The sequence below is a fragment of the Convolutriloba macropyga genome, chromosome 10 (genome assembly GCF_964194025.1).
Source record: "Convolutriloba macropyga chromosome 10, txConMacr16.3, whole genome shotgun sequence".
NCBI classification, from domain to species: domain Eukaryota; kingdom Metazoa; phylum Xenacoelomorpha; order Acoela; family Convolutidae; genus Convolutriloba; species Convolutriloba macropyga.
In genome coordinates, this window is record NC_134477.1 from 9,595,894 (window position 1) to 9,612,779 (window position 16,886).

The following is a 16,886-nucleotide window of genomic DNA, read 5'->3' on the forward strand; positions in this document are numbered from 1 at the left end:
AGGTGCTTCCTAAAGATATGTCGACCTGTGTGGTTTTTTTGATATTTAGTTTAAGCTTGTTCCTATCGAGCCAATTGACACAGATTGATGTCTGTCGTTAGTTCTTCATGGGAGCACTTCATGGCAGTCACGTTTGTGTCATCAGCAAACTGAAAAACTTCGCTGGTCTTACACACAAGGGGTAAATCATTTACGTAGAGCAGAAAAAGAAGAAGACCTAATACTGAACCGTGTGGTATCCCACAATTAATTGGTTTCCGGTTAGAATAAACGCCATTGCAGGAAACAAATTGCATTCTATCTCTTAAGTAACTGCTCATCCATTCTTTGCATGGTCCTCTGATACCAATGAAATCTAGCTTCTTCAACAAAATGGCGTGATCGATGCAATCAAAGGCTTTTGATAAATCTAAAAATAAAGTATTCATATGATGCGATAGTTTTCTCTTAATTTTTCCGTGATTTCTTAAATATCGTCGCGTGTCAAATGCTTTCTTCAAAACCCAAGGTGCCGTCTATGCAAAAGATCAAAACTTTCTACCAATGAGTATACTCTGTTGTACATTGCTCTTGCAAACACTTTGCTGAAAACCATGAGAAGAGAAATGGGACGATAATTATACAGATCGCTTTTGCAATCGCCTTCGTGAAGTGGTATTATAATTGATTTCTTCAACTCTGATTGGAAAATACCTGTTTTGAATGAATTGTTGATAACACCAGACAAAACATTCGCTATCTGCCGGTAACAGCTTTTAACAATTGTTTTGCTTACGTGATCAGCACCAGATGAGGTTTTGTTATCGAGATCTTGAATGATGTTTTCTATTTCTGAAATAGTTGTGGGTCTCAGCCAAATTGAAAAATTGTTATAAGCTAACAACTGTGCAGGACTGACATTTGATTCTTTTATAGTGCCATGCAATGTCTCCACAATATTAGAGAAATGCTCATTAATTTTTTCTGCAATCTGGATGTCTTCATTGATTATACCGCCTGTCTTTAAGCAGAGATGATCAATTCGACGAGCATCAGTACTCTTACCTCTCAAGTCATTCAAGAGTTTATATATTTTTTTGTATCACCAATACATTTATTGAATTTAGAGAAATAAAATTTTTTCTTCGACTTTTTGAGTTCATTTTCTACATGCACTCTTAATTATTTAAAGGTTTGGAGATACTGTGGATTTTTGCTATTTTTTCATAACAAAAATCCACAGTATCGGTGCACTTGGTTTCCATTTTTCCATTTACGGTGCACTTGGTTTCGCTTGTTGAAGGCCGACCCACTAAACGAAAATTAATCTTTTGGTACTACTACATAGATAACTAACTACACAGAGCTATGTTTTTGTTGAGAGATGTTTATATTCAGAGATGTATTTGTACAGCAATTCGCCCGACCTTAGTCGGTTATGTTTAAATTTGGTGTGCGCAACAACAGATACGTTTTTTACACATCGTTTGTTTGGGAGTACGAAAATTGAGGCGTGAAAAAATGTCTCATAGTGAGCAAAATTTGCTGATGCGCGGCTTTTCCAGCTGTTTCTTTTTTTGGTTTTAACTACTGTTTTCTGCTTTAAGGGTTTAAATAGACTATAATACTAATATTAAGGATGTCTTGATGGCTTCGTAATTTTTCTGGGCCATTGAATGCTTTGCTTTATTGCATCTGTTGGGAATTGATTGAACTATTATTGCTTTTCCAGCTGTTTCTTTTTTTTGTTTTAACTACTGTTTTCTGCTTTAAGGGTTTAAATAGACTATAATACTAATATTAAGGATGTCTTGATGGCTTCGTAATTTTTCTGGGCCATTGAATGCTTTGCTTTATTGCATCTGTTGGGAATTGATTGAATTATTATTGCTTTTAAAAATTTCCAACAACTAATTTTTAATTTTTTCGATATAAACCGATTTTTGGAAGTGTGACGAAAAAATGGAGATGAAAAACCTGTTTTGGTCAATTACTAGTTTTCATTTCTTTTCAAAATTAGGTTAGTTTGTGAGCATTTAAAAGCTTGATTGATATTGTGCAAGGAATTTAATATTCCTAATTGTTGAAGAAAATGTTTTGTTCTCTGTGTACTTGTATTACATGAACATAAGTGAGTTGAGTTCAACTTATTTTCTCATTTTTTGATATTTATATTAGCCGTTAATAGCTATTTCAAAGGCTAATTTTGTAGGAGATGAGTCTTGGATTTGTTTTGAGAATTCTTCCGGCTATGTTCTATCAGATCTGTTTTCACATTTTGATTATTTCTGAAGTGTGAGAAATGATTTTGGCCAGGCCGAAGCAGCAATAGGGGCGATAGAGTTGCTTCGGCGATTTCTTTGTTCTGTGGAAATTTGATTTCCTTTTTGACTGTTTAGTTTTTGCGTTTGTTTCCAATGTTTTCAAATCCCTTGTCTAATTGTTTCTCCAATTCCGATACTAGTCTTTCTGGGGCTAATTTTTTTGTACAAAAAAGAGATTCGAACTGTAGTTCATGACTTGTCGTGCTATATATTTTACTTTGTTGTCGACTCTTTCTTACGACCTCTGACGGTACGCTCTCTTCATATCACTCTTTGTTTAATCATTCATGCATTTTTGGCACTGAATTGGGTGCTCTTTTCTGGCTTATTCTCGAACTTGTTCAGTGGAAAATCTTGTATTATTGACTGCGCTGTTTGCTTCAGGTACAGGAGTGAGAGTTGTGGTCCATACAGCTAACATGGTTCCGGATGACTGGGCTCTCAAGACACAGGGCGTCTGGATCAGTCCACTGCTCAAGTCCGAGAGTATTCCAGTAAATTCCTGTGTCACACTATAAGGAACTTCACACTAAAAGATAAAATTCTCTCAACCTCCGAACAAAGTTTTACCAATTGTTTACTGGTTCCTTTTTTCCTGTTTACATTTTAGAATTAAGTAAACGGATGCCTCAAGAAAGGAAAACAGTTATATCTAAACTTGTAATATACTCTCATTGATTAGGTCAGCAGTTTGAAAGCGGGACCGCATTCATTATTGGGTCAATTTAGCTCTATCGGCACATTGGGCGCAAGTGCTGACAAATGGCTAACAGCAGAGTATCAACACAGTCTGTCTCCCAATCCATCAGGTTTGTTGAAAAACTAATTTTTATTTTTGATCTGGACAATTATTTAAGACAATTTGTAATCTATCGAGGTTCTTAATTGGATTTGTTGCAATATTGAGGAGTAATATATCACAAGATGAGGGTATTATTTATTATAGCTGCGAAGCTGTAAGCTGAGCGAAGCTATATTGCGGTGCTCTTAGTTTTTTACAATTCAAAGAATTTGAATTGTATTGGGGCGCTGTCTTTTTTACGACTCGAAGAGGAGTATTGGAGAAGTCCTTTTTTTAATCACTTTAGTTGGAGTGAATTTTGAAGCAGGAAATGAAACACGTGAAAAAATTTGGAGTGATTTTGTTGCTGAACAAATTGAAGAGTGGAGCGAAAAGAGAGTGATTTTTTGTTTCTATCGCTGTCTTCTAGAGAGCGAGAAATTGGGGTGTGAAAAAAAATTCTGTAAGCGAGCGAAATTTTTTGTTCAGGTGCGGCATTTTCAAGCATTTTTTTTATTTATTTAAGGGGTTTGGTTAGGATTTTGTTTTAATTTCTGGATGGTTTCCGTAGTGGTTTGAAGGTTTCTGGAAATTCATATGTTTTTTATGATAATTCGGAGGTTTTAATGTATTTTGCTGATTTTCGGGCTAATTTGCGTTTTTTGACGATTATTTTGTTTTACTGGCTCTAATGGGTATTGAAGAAACCCCTTCTACTTGAGCAAATTTAAGATAGCAATTAGTTATAGTTTTGTGTGTACAAATCATTTTTTTGTTGAGAAAAATGACAAAAAAATGGCGAAAATTGGAACTATTTTTCTAAACCTTTTGCAGTTTTTCGTTTTTTTTCTGTTTTTAGACAAATTGCTTAGCCTATTATGACTCGCCTATCGGATTGCGAGCATCTGGATACCCTATTGGCTGAAGGGAATTTTTCTTTGGATTTATATGCTTTTGATATATTGAAAATTTTAATAACTTTTCCCAGTTTTTTAGTGAAAGTTGTTTTTTAGTGAAACTTTTTTTAATTGCTCTCAAACGAAGTTTGTAGCAATTATATTAGTCCTGTCGGTCTTTTTTTATGCGATTTTTCGCTTGACCAATTTTTCGTCTGACGCTTTTGACTTTTCGTCCTCAGAAACGGGATAAACAGGTAGCTCCCAGCGGGCATTATGTGCTCTTAGAGCCTTTCAGGTCTGTTTCAGCTCAAACTGTCTTGGAGACTTATACTTATACTTATGGTGTGAGGGGCGGTTCTTAGAGGTTGACACCCCCCCTTTGCTGACCCCCCACCCCCACTATTGGGTCCACCCCCCCCCCCCACCCAGTGCTGCCCCCATCAGCCCCCGGTGCACCCCCCCAACCGTGGCTAGCTACTGACCAAGCCTACCGCTCGCCGGTCGTTTGAGAGCAATTCGCCCGACGTTAGTCGGTTATGTTTTTCATAATTAAGCCTCAAGAATATTTTTAAAAATTCACATAATTGGGTTTAGTAAGTTCTCTTTTTGCTCAATTTAACGTTTTTAGGCTCTGTGCTCTTGTGAAATCAAAAAAGCTTATTTTTTTCCAAGATTTCTTTCAAGTTGTTTTTATATGCTCTTTGTGTTCTCCAAGTTTTTATAGCATTTGGAGATGCCTATAGTCCAATTTAGTTGTTTTTAATGCGTGTTGATGATTTCAATTTCAGTTTTGAGACAGATTATTGAAGATAACATAGTTTTATGAAGATTTCAACGAATTTTTGATTTTTTTTTGAATTTTTGCTGAAATCTTCTGTTTCTGCTTATTGCTACTTTTTGGTATTCTAGCTTTTGATAGGAACTTTTCTAGAGGTTTTAATGGAGTTTATTCAGCGCACTTTTCAATGACAGATGTTACTAACTTTTCTTAATCTCTTTACTTTTTTTAAATCAATTTTATTGAAGTGATTTTTGAAGCGGGAAATGAAACGCGTAAAAAAATTTGGAGTGATTTTGGCGCTGAAAAATCTGAAGAGTTGAGCAAAAAGGGAGTGGTTTTTGTTCATTCATTGTTTTTGAGAGAGCGAGAAACTGAGGAACTGAAATGAACAAGTAGTTAATTTGAGTTTACTGCTAATTTGGAGGATTTTGATCAGTTTTGCTGATTTTTAGACAAAGTTTAATGGTTTTTTGCCTGTTTTTTTGTTTTAATGCTTTGATTGGGAATCGAATAGAAGCTTGTTACTTAAGATATTTTCGGTTACCAATTTACTAAAGTTCTCTTGGTATCAATTATTTTTATCTTGGGAAATTTGGTAGAAAAATTGAGACATTTTAAACCATTTTTCCTATTTTTTGGAGTTTTTCTCTTTTTTTAAATCTGAGAAGTTTCCTAGCCTATTACGACTTGCCCATTGTTTTGCGAACTTTTCATTGCTCTGAGTGCAAAGGAACTTTTCTCGGTTTTATGCTTCCTTGTACTATTAAAAAAAAGTTTTTCTAGTTTTTTTTTGTTCAATTTGTGTTCGAATGCCGTTTCAATTCTTCCATATTTTTATGGAATTTATGAAGGTTCAGGGTTCTATTAGTTGTTCTATTTATTAAGTCATAAGTATGGGCAATTTTTTCCTTCGAGTCGTTTCCGGAATTCTTCCGGCTATGTTTTTTTTAAGATCTGGTCGCACATTTTCATGATTTTTGAAGTCAAATTGGAGTTATGATTGTGGTCACGCCGAAACAAGAAATAGAGCGAAAAAGCAAGTGGTTTTGCGGCGTGAATTTTTTTTTGCTCTAATTTTAAAGTTGAGTGAGAAAACGGTGTTTGAACAAAAATTCGGTTTCTCGGTAGTGGTTTTTTGTTCACATGCGGCAATTTCACTCCGATTTTTACTGTTTTTTCGATTTTTTGGATCGGCTTATTTCTATATGGTTTGCCCAATCTATTCATAGCTCATTCTAGGCGTAGTTTTTTGTTTGAATTAAATTTTAATTTCTCGCTAGTGGTTTTTTTTTTGTTGACATGCGGCATTTTGACATTGATTTTCTGTTTTTTCTTATTTTTTTATCTGATTTTTTATAAAATGGTTTTTCCTAATTCACTCGTAGTCCAATATAAGTCTAGTTTTTCTGTTTAGTCAATGAAAATTCTTTGAATTGTACGTAAGGACTTGTCCTGCTATGTTTTTTTCTTTCGTCGTCATGATTTTTGTTACGACCATATGACGTCACAGTCACTTTTTGTTCATTCGTTCATGCAATTTCAACTGAATTGCATGTGTGACGTCGTTTTTTGCTTTTAGTGGAGCGAATTTTTTTGTTCATGCGCGTGATCAAATTTTTGGTCACACTTGACTTACCTCACTCTCAAAAATGACTTCCTCACTTTGAAATTGACTTTTATTTACTTTAATTCAAAGAGATAAGGTCAAATGGGTGTGTGTCACTCTAAATGAAGATTAGTAGAGATCAGCTAATAGAGGCAGCAATAACTTAAACAGATTTTTTTATCAAAATATAACAGATCAGCCCTCAATGAAAAGACCAATTTTTTGGTCTGTCTTTTTACAGTTTTTTTAGACTGCCTATCTACGAATCTATTGCGGCTATTTTCTGGCAATCTGCCAGCTATGTTAGTCCTGTGGTCATCCTAAAGCGATTTTCGGCTTGAGCAATATTTGGTCTCACCAGTTGATTTTTTGTCCTCAAAAACGGGATAAACAGGTAAGAACCTAGGAACCCATTAAGTTCTCATGGAGCATTACAGCCCAATAGTCTCTAAGTTTGTGGTTCACTGAGGCGGTTTAAGAGACAAATTCATGATTTGAAGGGCTGCTGTTAGATTTGGACCCCTGTAATTTTAACAATCTCTATCCCCGACTTCACTCCCCCACTCCACCTCATTCAACCCGCCCGTAACCCCCAACACTGGCCCCCGACCAGCGCTCACCCCACGCCTCCTCTCTTCCTCTGGCCTCTCGCTCTTTTACCCCCCTCAGTGAAGGTAAAGCTAGCCTCCCTAAGCCGCAGCTGGCTACAGTCGCAGTCAACTGCTCGCCAGTCGTTTAAGAGCAATTGAAACGATGTAAATCGGTTATATTTAATTAGTCGCGAAGCGTTTGCGAAGCTATTATTGGTCTGATCTTGGTGATTTTTTAATAGCCGCACAGCGATAGCTGGGGCTGTTATTGGCCTGCTCTTGGTTTTCTTACAATTCAAAGAATTTGAATTGTATTGGGGCGCTGTCTTTTTTTTAAGATATGTTCACACATTTTTATGATTTTTGAAGTCAAATTGAAGTAGTGATTTTGGTCACGCGGAAACAGGAAGTGGAGCGAAAAAATGAGTGGTTTTGCGGCGTAAAATTTTTTCGCTCTAAAAATTAAAGTAGAGTGAGAAAACGATTTTTAAACAAAAATTCGCTGTATCGTTTATGGTTTTTTTGTTCACATGCGGCAATTTCACTTTGATTTTTTACTGTTTTTTCAATTTTTTGGATCTATTTTTTGTCTAAATGGTTTTCCAAGTCCATTCTTAGCCCGTTCTATGTCTAAATTTCTGTTTAGTCAATGAAAATTCTTTGAATTGTACGTCAGGACTTGTCCTGCTATGTTTTTTTGTTTCGTCGTCTGACGCTCTTTTTTCGTTTTACATTTGTTCACACAGCAAAGCCGAAAAAGTCAAATTTTGTGAATGACTTCTTGCTCTCACTAACGGCATTTGCGCGCGTGACGTCATTTCTCACTCGATTTAGCAAAAGTTTTTAGGTTATTTGCGTGATTAGATTTTGATCATACGTGACTTTTCTCACTCAATAAAATGACTTTGCACTTTAAAACTAAAGTTTAGTTTGAATTTGTTTAAGGTCAAAAGAACTTATTTGTGCATTAAGAGGCTTCTGCGGAATGAATTTTAACAAGCTTTATTAATTTATCGCTGAATGTTTTTTTACCTAGTTTTTTGAGTGGAGTCGATTTATTCAATTTAGATCTGTAGCTGTTTCTATCCCTATTATATGACACGCAGGTCTATTCTTTCGCAGCTATTCCGGCAATCTGCCGGTTGTGTTCTACATTACGTAGCTAGGTTAAAAATAGCATGTTATTTCTTAATAGTCATGCGTTGAGTTTGAAGAATTCACATCATATGCTCAATTTTTGATATCATGCAAAATGATTCCATAGTAGATATTTGATGTTGCTGAATTCTAAGTTGATCATAGGATATATTTCTTGTAATACAGGGAAAGAAAATCTTGAACTTGAACGAAAGGAAATCCCTGTTAAGATTGAGTTCATTTCAGGACTCACAAAAGCCCAATCACATTTGACATTGGTCTTTCCGAGCGTAGAGAACATTCGCTGTTGTCTGGAGGGCTATAGGGGAGGGGGAAGTGTGCCCTACAGCAGAGCGGTTGCCCACAAAACAGCAGTGGTTGAACTCTTTTCTGCACCGATGGAAGAGCGATAACAATCAAAGGAGTAGAGCCTGTCCTCATATTAAGAGCTATGCTGCTGTAACCCAGTTACAGGTCAGTAACCAATCAGAGAAGATCTTTAGTATTTGATTCTCTAAGTTTTTTAAATTCTTTTTAATAGCCGCAAAGCGATAGCTGAGGCTATCATTGGCCTTCTCTTGGTTTTTTTTACAATTCCAAGATGTTGAATTTTATTGAGGCGCTGGCTTTTACGACGCAAAGAGTATTGGAGAAGTCCTTTTTAATCACCTTTATTAGAGTAAATTTTGAAGCAGGAAATGAAACGCGTGGAAAATGGGTGCTAAAAAAATGAGGAGTGGAGCGAAAAGAGTGGATTTTTGTTCATATCTGTGTTTTCGAGAGAGTGAAAAATCAAGTGTGAAAAAAAGTTTTGGTACAATGACGTCACAATCACCACTTCCAATCTGCTTTTTGTTCATTCTTTCTTGCAACTTCAACTGAATTGCATGCATGAATCGGCTTAACAGATTTTTAATAGCGAACAGCTATTTCACAAAAATATTTTGCCTAGTTGTATATAGTTTTCTGCTCCAATTTCTTGCTGGTCTTATAATTTTTTTTTCAATTCAGGCGATTATAAGATCATTTGAGTTAGGTAGTTATTATTAGGTAGAGTTTATTCAATGGTGCCTTGAGCAGTTTTTTGCTTTCAATTGCTCTCAAACAAAGTTTGTAGCAATTATATTAGTCCTGTCTTTTTTATGCGATTTTTCGCTTGACCAATTTTTCGTCTGACGCATTTGACTTTTCGTCAACAAAAACGGGATAAACAGGTAGCGCCCAGCAGGCATTAAATGCTCTTAGAGCCTTTCAGCACAGTAGTCTTCAAGTATACGATTCACAGAATCTGTTTTGGAGACTTATACTTATGGTGCGAAGGGTGGTTCATAGAGATTGACCCCCCACTGTTGCCACCCCATCAGCCTCCGGTGCACCCCCCCCCGCTAGCCGTAGTAAACCGTGCCTAGCTACTGACGAAGCCAACTGGTTGTTTGAGAGCAATTCGCCCGACGCTAGTCGGTATGTTTAAATTTTAGCAACGCCGAATTTTAGCATCACGATTTTCACGCTTAACTTCTGACTTACATCAGTGACGGTTTCGACTGAATAGATTTTAAATTTTTTCACGCATTGAACTACGCAATGTAGTGAAAACAGTCAAAGTCAAAAGAGCAAAAAACGGGATAAAGTGATAAAGCCCAGTCAAAGTGCATTAGGTTATCAAAATCTAGAGCGATTAATAGCTTAATAGCTTTCAGTTCAGAGGCTGAATTAACTGTAATTTTAGAATCTAAACGAAACTGCACAACGAATTAGACACTTAGAAACTTAGGAAAAATTCTGTCAATTTCTATCTTTTTTCTGTTTCAATCCCGATATGCGTCAAGCGAGTCAACGGCGACTATGTTCTGAATTTTAATATCATTTTCAGAGTTTTGACGGTTTTGCTGTTGCGAATGATTATAGTTTTTCTACTGGCGCGCGGCTCGATTTGCTTGCTGGTGCCAAACATTTTATCTATAGATTTTTTTGGCTTTGACAACACTGCTTTTCGAAACTCGTTGTTAAATTTCTGCTTTACCTTATGTCTTCCTTTTTTCTTGACTGTGTCATATCTTGCTATAATATTTGGCTCGCCATATATATTTTTTGCTGGAAAGTTTTTGACGGGAATTTTAACCCTGTAATTGTCATTAATAAGGGAACATCTGAACTATCTGTTCAAAAGTACAGAGATGAGCGAGCCTCTTTCTCAGATCTAAATTGAAATTGCACTTCTTTAATTGAAATTCATTTTAGTTCACACAAACTTGATACATGTGAGGCTAGATGGCTTGAAAAACATCAGTGTTCGAATTTTGAATTAAAATTGAGGATAAAATCTATAATCAGAATATCATTTTTTCCAATCGCACTTCGTGTTTATTCATGATAGTCTTTTTTTTAATTCACGAATTTTAGTTAAACGTTTTTGTCTTCCATGTCTTATTTCTTCCTGCATTGAGATTTTTGAAATTTTCTGAAGGGTCTACGAAGTCCATTTTGGCTACTCTTTTTATCTGTAAAATATTCCATCAATTAATTGTTTGTTAAAGTTTTTGTCGTTTATTTGCTTTCAAACAAGTTTGTAGCAAATATTTTGGTCTTGTTGGTCTTTTTATGCCATTTTTTTTGCTTGATGGATTTTCATCTGGTGCTTTGATATTTCGAGTTAAGCTTTGAGTTCTTGATTTTTAATTGCTCTTGAACGGAGTTCATGGACAATTTTTGTAAGCGTGTTGGTTTTTTATGCAAATTTTTCGCTTAACCATTTTGCGCTTTTCTTCTAGAACAGTCTTTGACTTCTCAAGTAACTTTTTCACGCTTTCATTCTTCATTTTTGCTCTCACTCCGAAGTAAAGATTGTTGCTAATATAAAGTCGGTTGTAGCACAGCAAAAATAAGGGCAAAATAGCACAATAGGAAGTGCAAATGGTTATGAAGCGGGAGGTCAATGGTACGAATCCCGGAGGGGTCAAATGTTTTTCCACCCGCCTGTCGTTGGAGAGCAATTCTTCCGACACTAGTCGGTTTATGTTTGTTTGATCTAAATTTCGCTTATTCGTCATTTAAGCCTCCAATTTAATTCGCGTTGTGTGCTACTAAATGGCAAATCAAAAAATGGAAAACTATTGGCTCAACTTACAAGATTTAAATCCCTTAAATGGACTATAATAACCTCTAACTTGATCACTATAATCCCCTCAGTGATATTTCCCCTCCCCGGCTGAAGTGAAGCAGAATGGACCCCCGCCTGTTTTTTCAGATCAGAGCAATTCGGCCGACCTTAGTCGTCAATGTTTTATTATCTGATCTCCTTGCTTCACGATAACACCGTTTGCTGCAATACCTTGAAAAATTTGCAAGGAATTGCTAATGACGGCTTGTTAAATTGCAAGTTAGATTTTTAGAGTAGAAAATTGCAGTTTAAGTTCAGGTTATAAATAAAAAGTTGAATGCTGTTATGTTAATTAATTGGTCAGATCACGCATTTCGTTTAACTACCTGGCAGAAGTAATAAATTAATATAAAATTTTGGATGCAATAGTTCATGGAAGTGTGTTCTGTTTGGTAGGAAGTGTGTTGGTTCTTGTTGACGAGTGCCAACCTGTCAAAGGCAGCCTGGGGATCTCTGGAAAAGAATGCATCCCAACTAATGATCAGGTACTTTCTTCTTCACTGAGGATATTTTTTCTGAATGATTTAGCGTTAACCACGAGTGGTTTTGTGAGCCAAGTCGTATTTTCTGTGTACTCTAGAGACAATTGTAAGTGTTCAGAGTATTACTTTATTTCCAAAAAATTTAATGAAACCAACAGTTTTTAAAAAGAGTGTGTGTGTGAGATGTTATTTGGTTTAAGACATGAATGCGGTAATTATCAGGTAGCTATTCAGTTGTTTCGTAGTGCGGTTTTAAGCGCATTGCGTTTCATTGAGTTATAGTTTTTTCTTCTTAATCTTAATGTAGAAATTACCCGATTTCTATAAGTTGCTAATTAAGACTGGTGTTTTTAGTCGAAAGAATTGTTAATTACTCGAATTCTATCAACAAACTCGGGGCGATTCTCCTTTGTTTTGGTCTTCGGTAGTTCGGTAGATCTGAACCCCGCTGGAGATTTATTGGTCGTTTGCAATTATTTGGTGATCTGTCAAGCGGGCCCATATCTGGTGTCAAGGTTTTGTTGTGTTGTTTGAGTACACATGCAAACTTATATTGGCAGTTGCCTTAGCAGTATAATTACCTTACCAGATAATTTTTTTTTTCTTCCCACCCTATTACAAGGCAAATTTATCATCAAAAAACTTAAAAAGTCAAAATTTCAATTACCTTAGGTTTATACTATACATACTACAAGCTCCTACGTGCACAACAATTATCTTGTCATGCGTTTGTTTTGGATGAACATATAAAATGCTAATGGTCCTAAAAGTGCTATGGTCCTAGCAGATGTAAAGATGTAGATGTAGATGTAGATCTAGATGTAGATGTAAAGATGAACCAAATATAGCCTTGAAACTAATTATTTGAGAACTAAATATTTAGAATATAATGGATTGTTAGCTCTTTAATAAATCAAATGAGAATTAGAGGAGCCGATTGAGCACTCGACACATTCGGTTATAGGTATTCTCGTGTTTTTTATGCCTCGAAGAAGAGCTTCAGTTTTCTGCTTTTTTAAAACTTCGAAGCCGTAAACTTGGTCTGGCTATATATCATTGTCTTGATTCTAACATTTTTTTTTGAGGGGGGGGGCTTCTGGTTATACGACTAGAATTCAGAATCCAACAGATTTTTTACTCTTCGCCAGGCAATCTGACTTAAAACCAAAAATACCAAAGTGGTCTATTTTTACTTCGTCAGTGAAGTTTTTGATTGCTTTTGAACGCAGTTTGAAGCAACTACTGTAAGCACTTTACGTGCAAAATTTTTCGCTTTATTTTCGTTTTTCATCTAGAACTTTCCCGCTCTCACTCAAATGAATTTTTTACGCTTCACTCCTTAGTTATTGAGTGATCTAATTTGCTCTTTCCGAAACCTAAATGTAATTGTAAGCGATAAAGGACTAAAGCCGATATCGCTAAGTGGTTAAATTTTCAGACTAATCTTCTGTTGTCTGTAAGTTAAATTATAATGTAATAAAAGAAATGAAAAGGCATAGTTTTAATGCTCGAATTCTCTGTCGAACTTTGTTAAGAATTGGATTGAGAAAACATTATTTGAATTAGGTTTTCAGATTTCGAAGAAATTTTTTTGCATGCGGCCATTTCACCTCTGTTTTCACTTTTGAAAAACTTTGAAGAAGCGATTGATGTTCTAATGTTGCCTAGTGTCATTTTTTTGAACCTACAAAAACTTATGGTTTTTACGACCTAGACGAAATTCATTTTCGTGATGTTTCGAGCAATTTTAAGCTCTTTTCCTGCCTCTTTGTCTAATTATTAATGATCGGTCTCACTTGCCTTTTAGTGAGGCTTAATGATGCTATTTGGTAGTGACCGGCTCAACTTGCTAGTATTTTTGTATCTAACCTTTGTTACAACGTAGGTACTATTTTCAAAAGTATGATATTTTTCAGTTTTATTTTACTCTTTTGTTGCTTATTTTTACTCTTGTGGCCGTATTTTTACTCCTTTGTTGCTAGCATTGAGTTTCATTAATGACAGGTCTCATTTATCGTAGGTCTTTTGATTGTTGTCAATTAGCGTAATATTCTCAACTTTTTTTGAGTGTTTTTGTTGTTTTCATGGTACTTCGTCTGTAGCGACAGGCGTGGGACTTTTTGATTAAGCAAAATTGAAGCTGTTCTTTGGTTTCATTTAGTATCTATTGGTTTTATTTACAATTTTGATATTTTATAAATAAATGTTTCTTTCGATTGAAAAGTGGATTCTAAGGTCAAGTCTTAATTGTTTTATTCTCACGCCGTTTATTTGCTGTCGTCCTTTTGCTTTGCCTTAATTTTCTCCAAAGGTGCTATTTACCTGCAAAAAGTTACCTTGTTTATGGTCCCCTTAGTAAAATAATAGTTAAGAATCTTTTTGTTTCTGCTTTTGATTATTTTGAGAAGCTATTTTTCATAAATTGAAGAAACCTTGGTTGGTAATTATTAAGATTTCTTAACTTAATTTCCAAGTTAACTTGATTTCTGTTTTTCTGATAATTTTCTCGGCAAGAGATTGTTTCTAGGGCATTAAATTTGATTGTTAAACCTTTTTGCAATGATTTTCGTAATTTTCAGAAAATTCAAGTTTTCTGAATTTTATTTGTTATTTTCAAATTTTCTCAGCTCAAATTGTCAATCGAATGTTTTTTGAACTTGATGCTGCCTTCTGGGGTAAATATTACGGTTGCAACTTCTTTGCTTCTACTGATATATGCCTTTCTTTGCTTTCTGACATTTTTGATGGAGAGCCATGGTATTCAACACGCTTATCCTTTAAGTGTATAAATTTTGAATGTTTTTTGTTTTTCTAATTTTTTTGAAATCGTTTGTTTATATCATTGTGATCAATTAGTCTTCTTGTCAGGTAGTGGAGCATTTGGTTTTTCATTCAACCCAATCAGTTGTATTTCAGGACTTGTCCTCTCGTGTTTTTCAAAAATTGGTTTACCTTTCAATGAGGTTTGTTTGTTTTAAACGAGTCACGGCTTTTATTGTTAACTTCTGACTTACCTCGCGGGCTTTCCTGATTACTCAAATACGTTTATGGTCAAATAGGGGAATGAACAGCACGTGGGATCTTATAAAGCTCGGCCGCTCAGACTTAGTTTTTGAAACTTCTAGTGCATTAAGTTATCAAAGATTAAGCCTCAGAGTTTACTTCTAATTGATAGTATTATGCTTATTATCCTCTAATTTTTTTCTAACTGTTGCAATCCCGGCGTTGGTTAGTGGGGTCAACGGTGGCTATTTTCCGGCACTCTGCTGGCTATGTTTTCCAGTTTGTCGCTCCATCGACAATTATTGCTACCATTTGACTTCATTTACCTGCCACCAACTGATTTTAAGCGTTTGACGTCAGTTGTTACGATGCTTTTTTGCATCAGGTTTTTTCATTTGTGTGCTAAGCTTTTTTTAGACCACTCAAAAATTGTCCACATCAATTTTGTTTACCTGTTCCTTAAAAAGCTAGCCTTTTGAATCGTTCTCGAAAGATTTTGCGAGGAAATTTTTCGTCAACATGCTGATAAAAACACGGCGAAGAGGCGGAAAACTAGAGATGCGAAATTTTTGCGTAGACTAAGCAAAAAGTGTTAATTGCCTCTGGCTTTGACTCAGTTTTTTTTGTTGATTATATTTTGGATGCAATTATTATTCGCCGTCAAACGAAGTTTGTAAAGATTATGTAAGTCCTACTGGTCATTTTATTTTTGCAATTTTTTGTGCTGACAAGTTTTTATCTGATTGTATTTTTCATGTGACCATTTTATTTTCCGTATTCAAAACCGGAATAAACGTTTAAGCTCGGTGGGCAATAAGCTCTATTCGAGACGTACGGCTTTATAGTCCCTTATTATAGGATTCACTAAAACTGTTTGGGACAAATTCATGGTGTGAAGGGTTCTTAGAGTTTGCCACCCCTTCCACTCAATCCCCTCCCGCGCGTTAGCCACTTTCGAAAGCAACCACTCGTCAGTCGTTTGAGGGCAATTCGTCCGACGTTAGGCGATGATCTTTTTCTAATCAGTTTTGCGTTTGATGGATTTGGTGTCGCATAGGTGACAATTGTACAAATGATTTAAGTATGTGTACGTTTATTTAACTATAACATGTATAAACGGCTTAATCATTTCATTATTAATAGCCGCGAAGCGATAGCGGCTATTGTTGGGGACATCGTGGTTTTTTTTACAATTCAAAGAGTTTGAATTGTATTGGGGCGCTGTCTTAAGATCTTTTCACATATTTTTATGATTTTTGAAGTCAAATTGGAGTAGTGATTTTGGTCACGCCGAAACAGGAAATGAAGCGAAAAAGCGAGTGCTGTTGCGGCGTGAATTCTCGCTAGTGTTTTTTTTTCACATTAGGCAATTTCTTTTTACTGTTTTCAATTTTTTGGATCCGATTTTTTTTATAAATGGTTTTCCTAATCAATTCATAGTTCATTCTAGGCCTAGTTTTTTGTTTGAACCAAATTTTTTATTTCTCTGGTGGTTTTTTGTTCACATGCGGCATTTTGACATTGATTTTCTGTTTTTATTTTTTGATCTAATTTTTTTTTAAAATGGCTTCCCCAATTCACTTATAGTCCGTCCTAGGTCGAGTTTTTTGTTTAGTCCATGAAAAGTTTTTGAATTGTACGTCAGGACTTGCCCTGCTATTTTTTTTGAAATTCGTAGTCTCCATCGATGATTCATACAACCTGACTTCTTGGATTTGACTTTTTCAATGACTTCAGTGACTTCTACTGCTTTACAGTTAAAATTTGTGTGCTTGACGTCATTTGTGCTTTTAGGTCAATTGCATGACTTACCTCACTCAAAAAATGACTTCTGAACTCACTTATGGAACTTTAAATTTTATGAAGATTTACTCGTTAAAGATCGATAGTGTGCATCTAAGTAGTGCCAAACATATATGCCCTAATTCTTGAGTATTGGTTTTGAGTTTTTGATTTCGAATATCAATTTTGAAAACGCTCTTTTAGGGTTTTTTCCTTATAGACCGTATGTGCAATAAAATTGACAGTGCGAATATAACCCAAGTGGTCTACTAAAGGACCGGTGGTTGATCTGTCTATCTTATTTCTTTAGTTGTTTCAATTCATGGAAGGCCACAAGCGTTTATCGATGCTATTTTCCGGCA

General features: G+C 35.5%; 1 protein-coding gene across 1 annotated transcript in view; it reads left to right on the plus strand.

The window, feature by feature from the left end:
* Positions 1-16,886, plus strand: part of LOC142347908 (tyrosyl-DNA phosphodiesterase 1-like) — a 50,025-nt gene that overhangs the window by 32,684 nt on the left and 455 nt on the right. Inside the window, 5 exon segments of the mRNA XM_075399071.1 lie at positions 2,688-2,797; positions 2,986-3,112; positions 8,344-8,459; positions 8,461-8,571; positions 11,654-11,742. Of these exon segments, the coding sequence (XP_075255186.1) occupies positions 2,688-2,797; positions 2,986-3,112; positions 8,344-8,459; positions 8,461-8,571; positions 11,654-11,742 (553 nt within the window).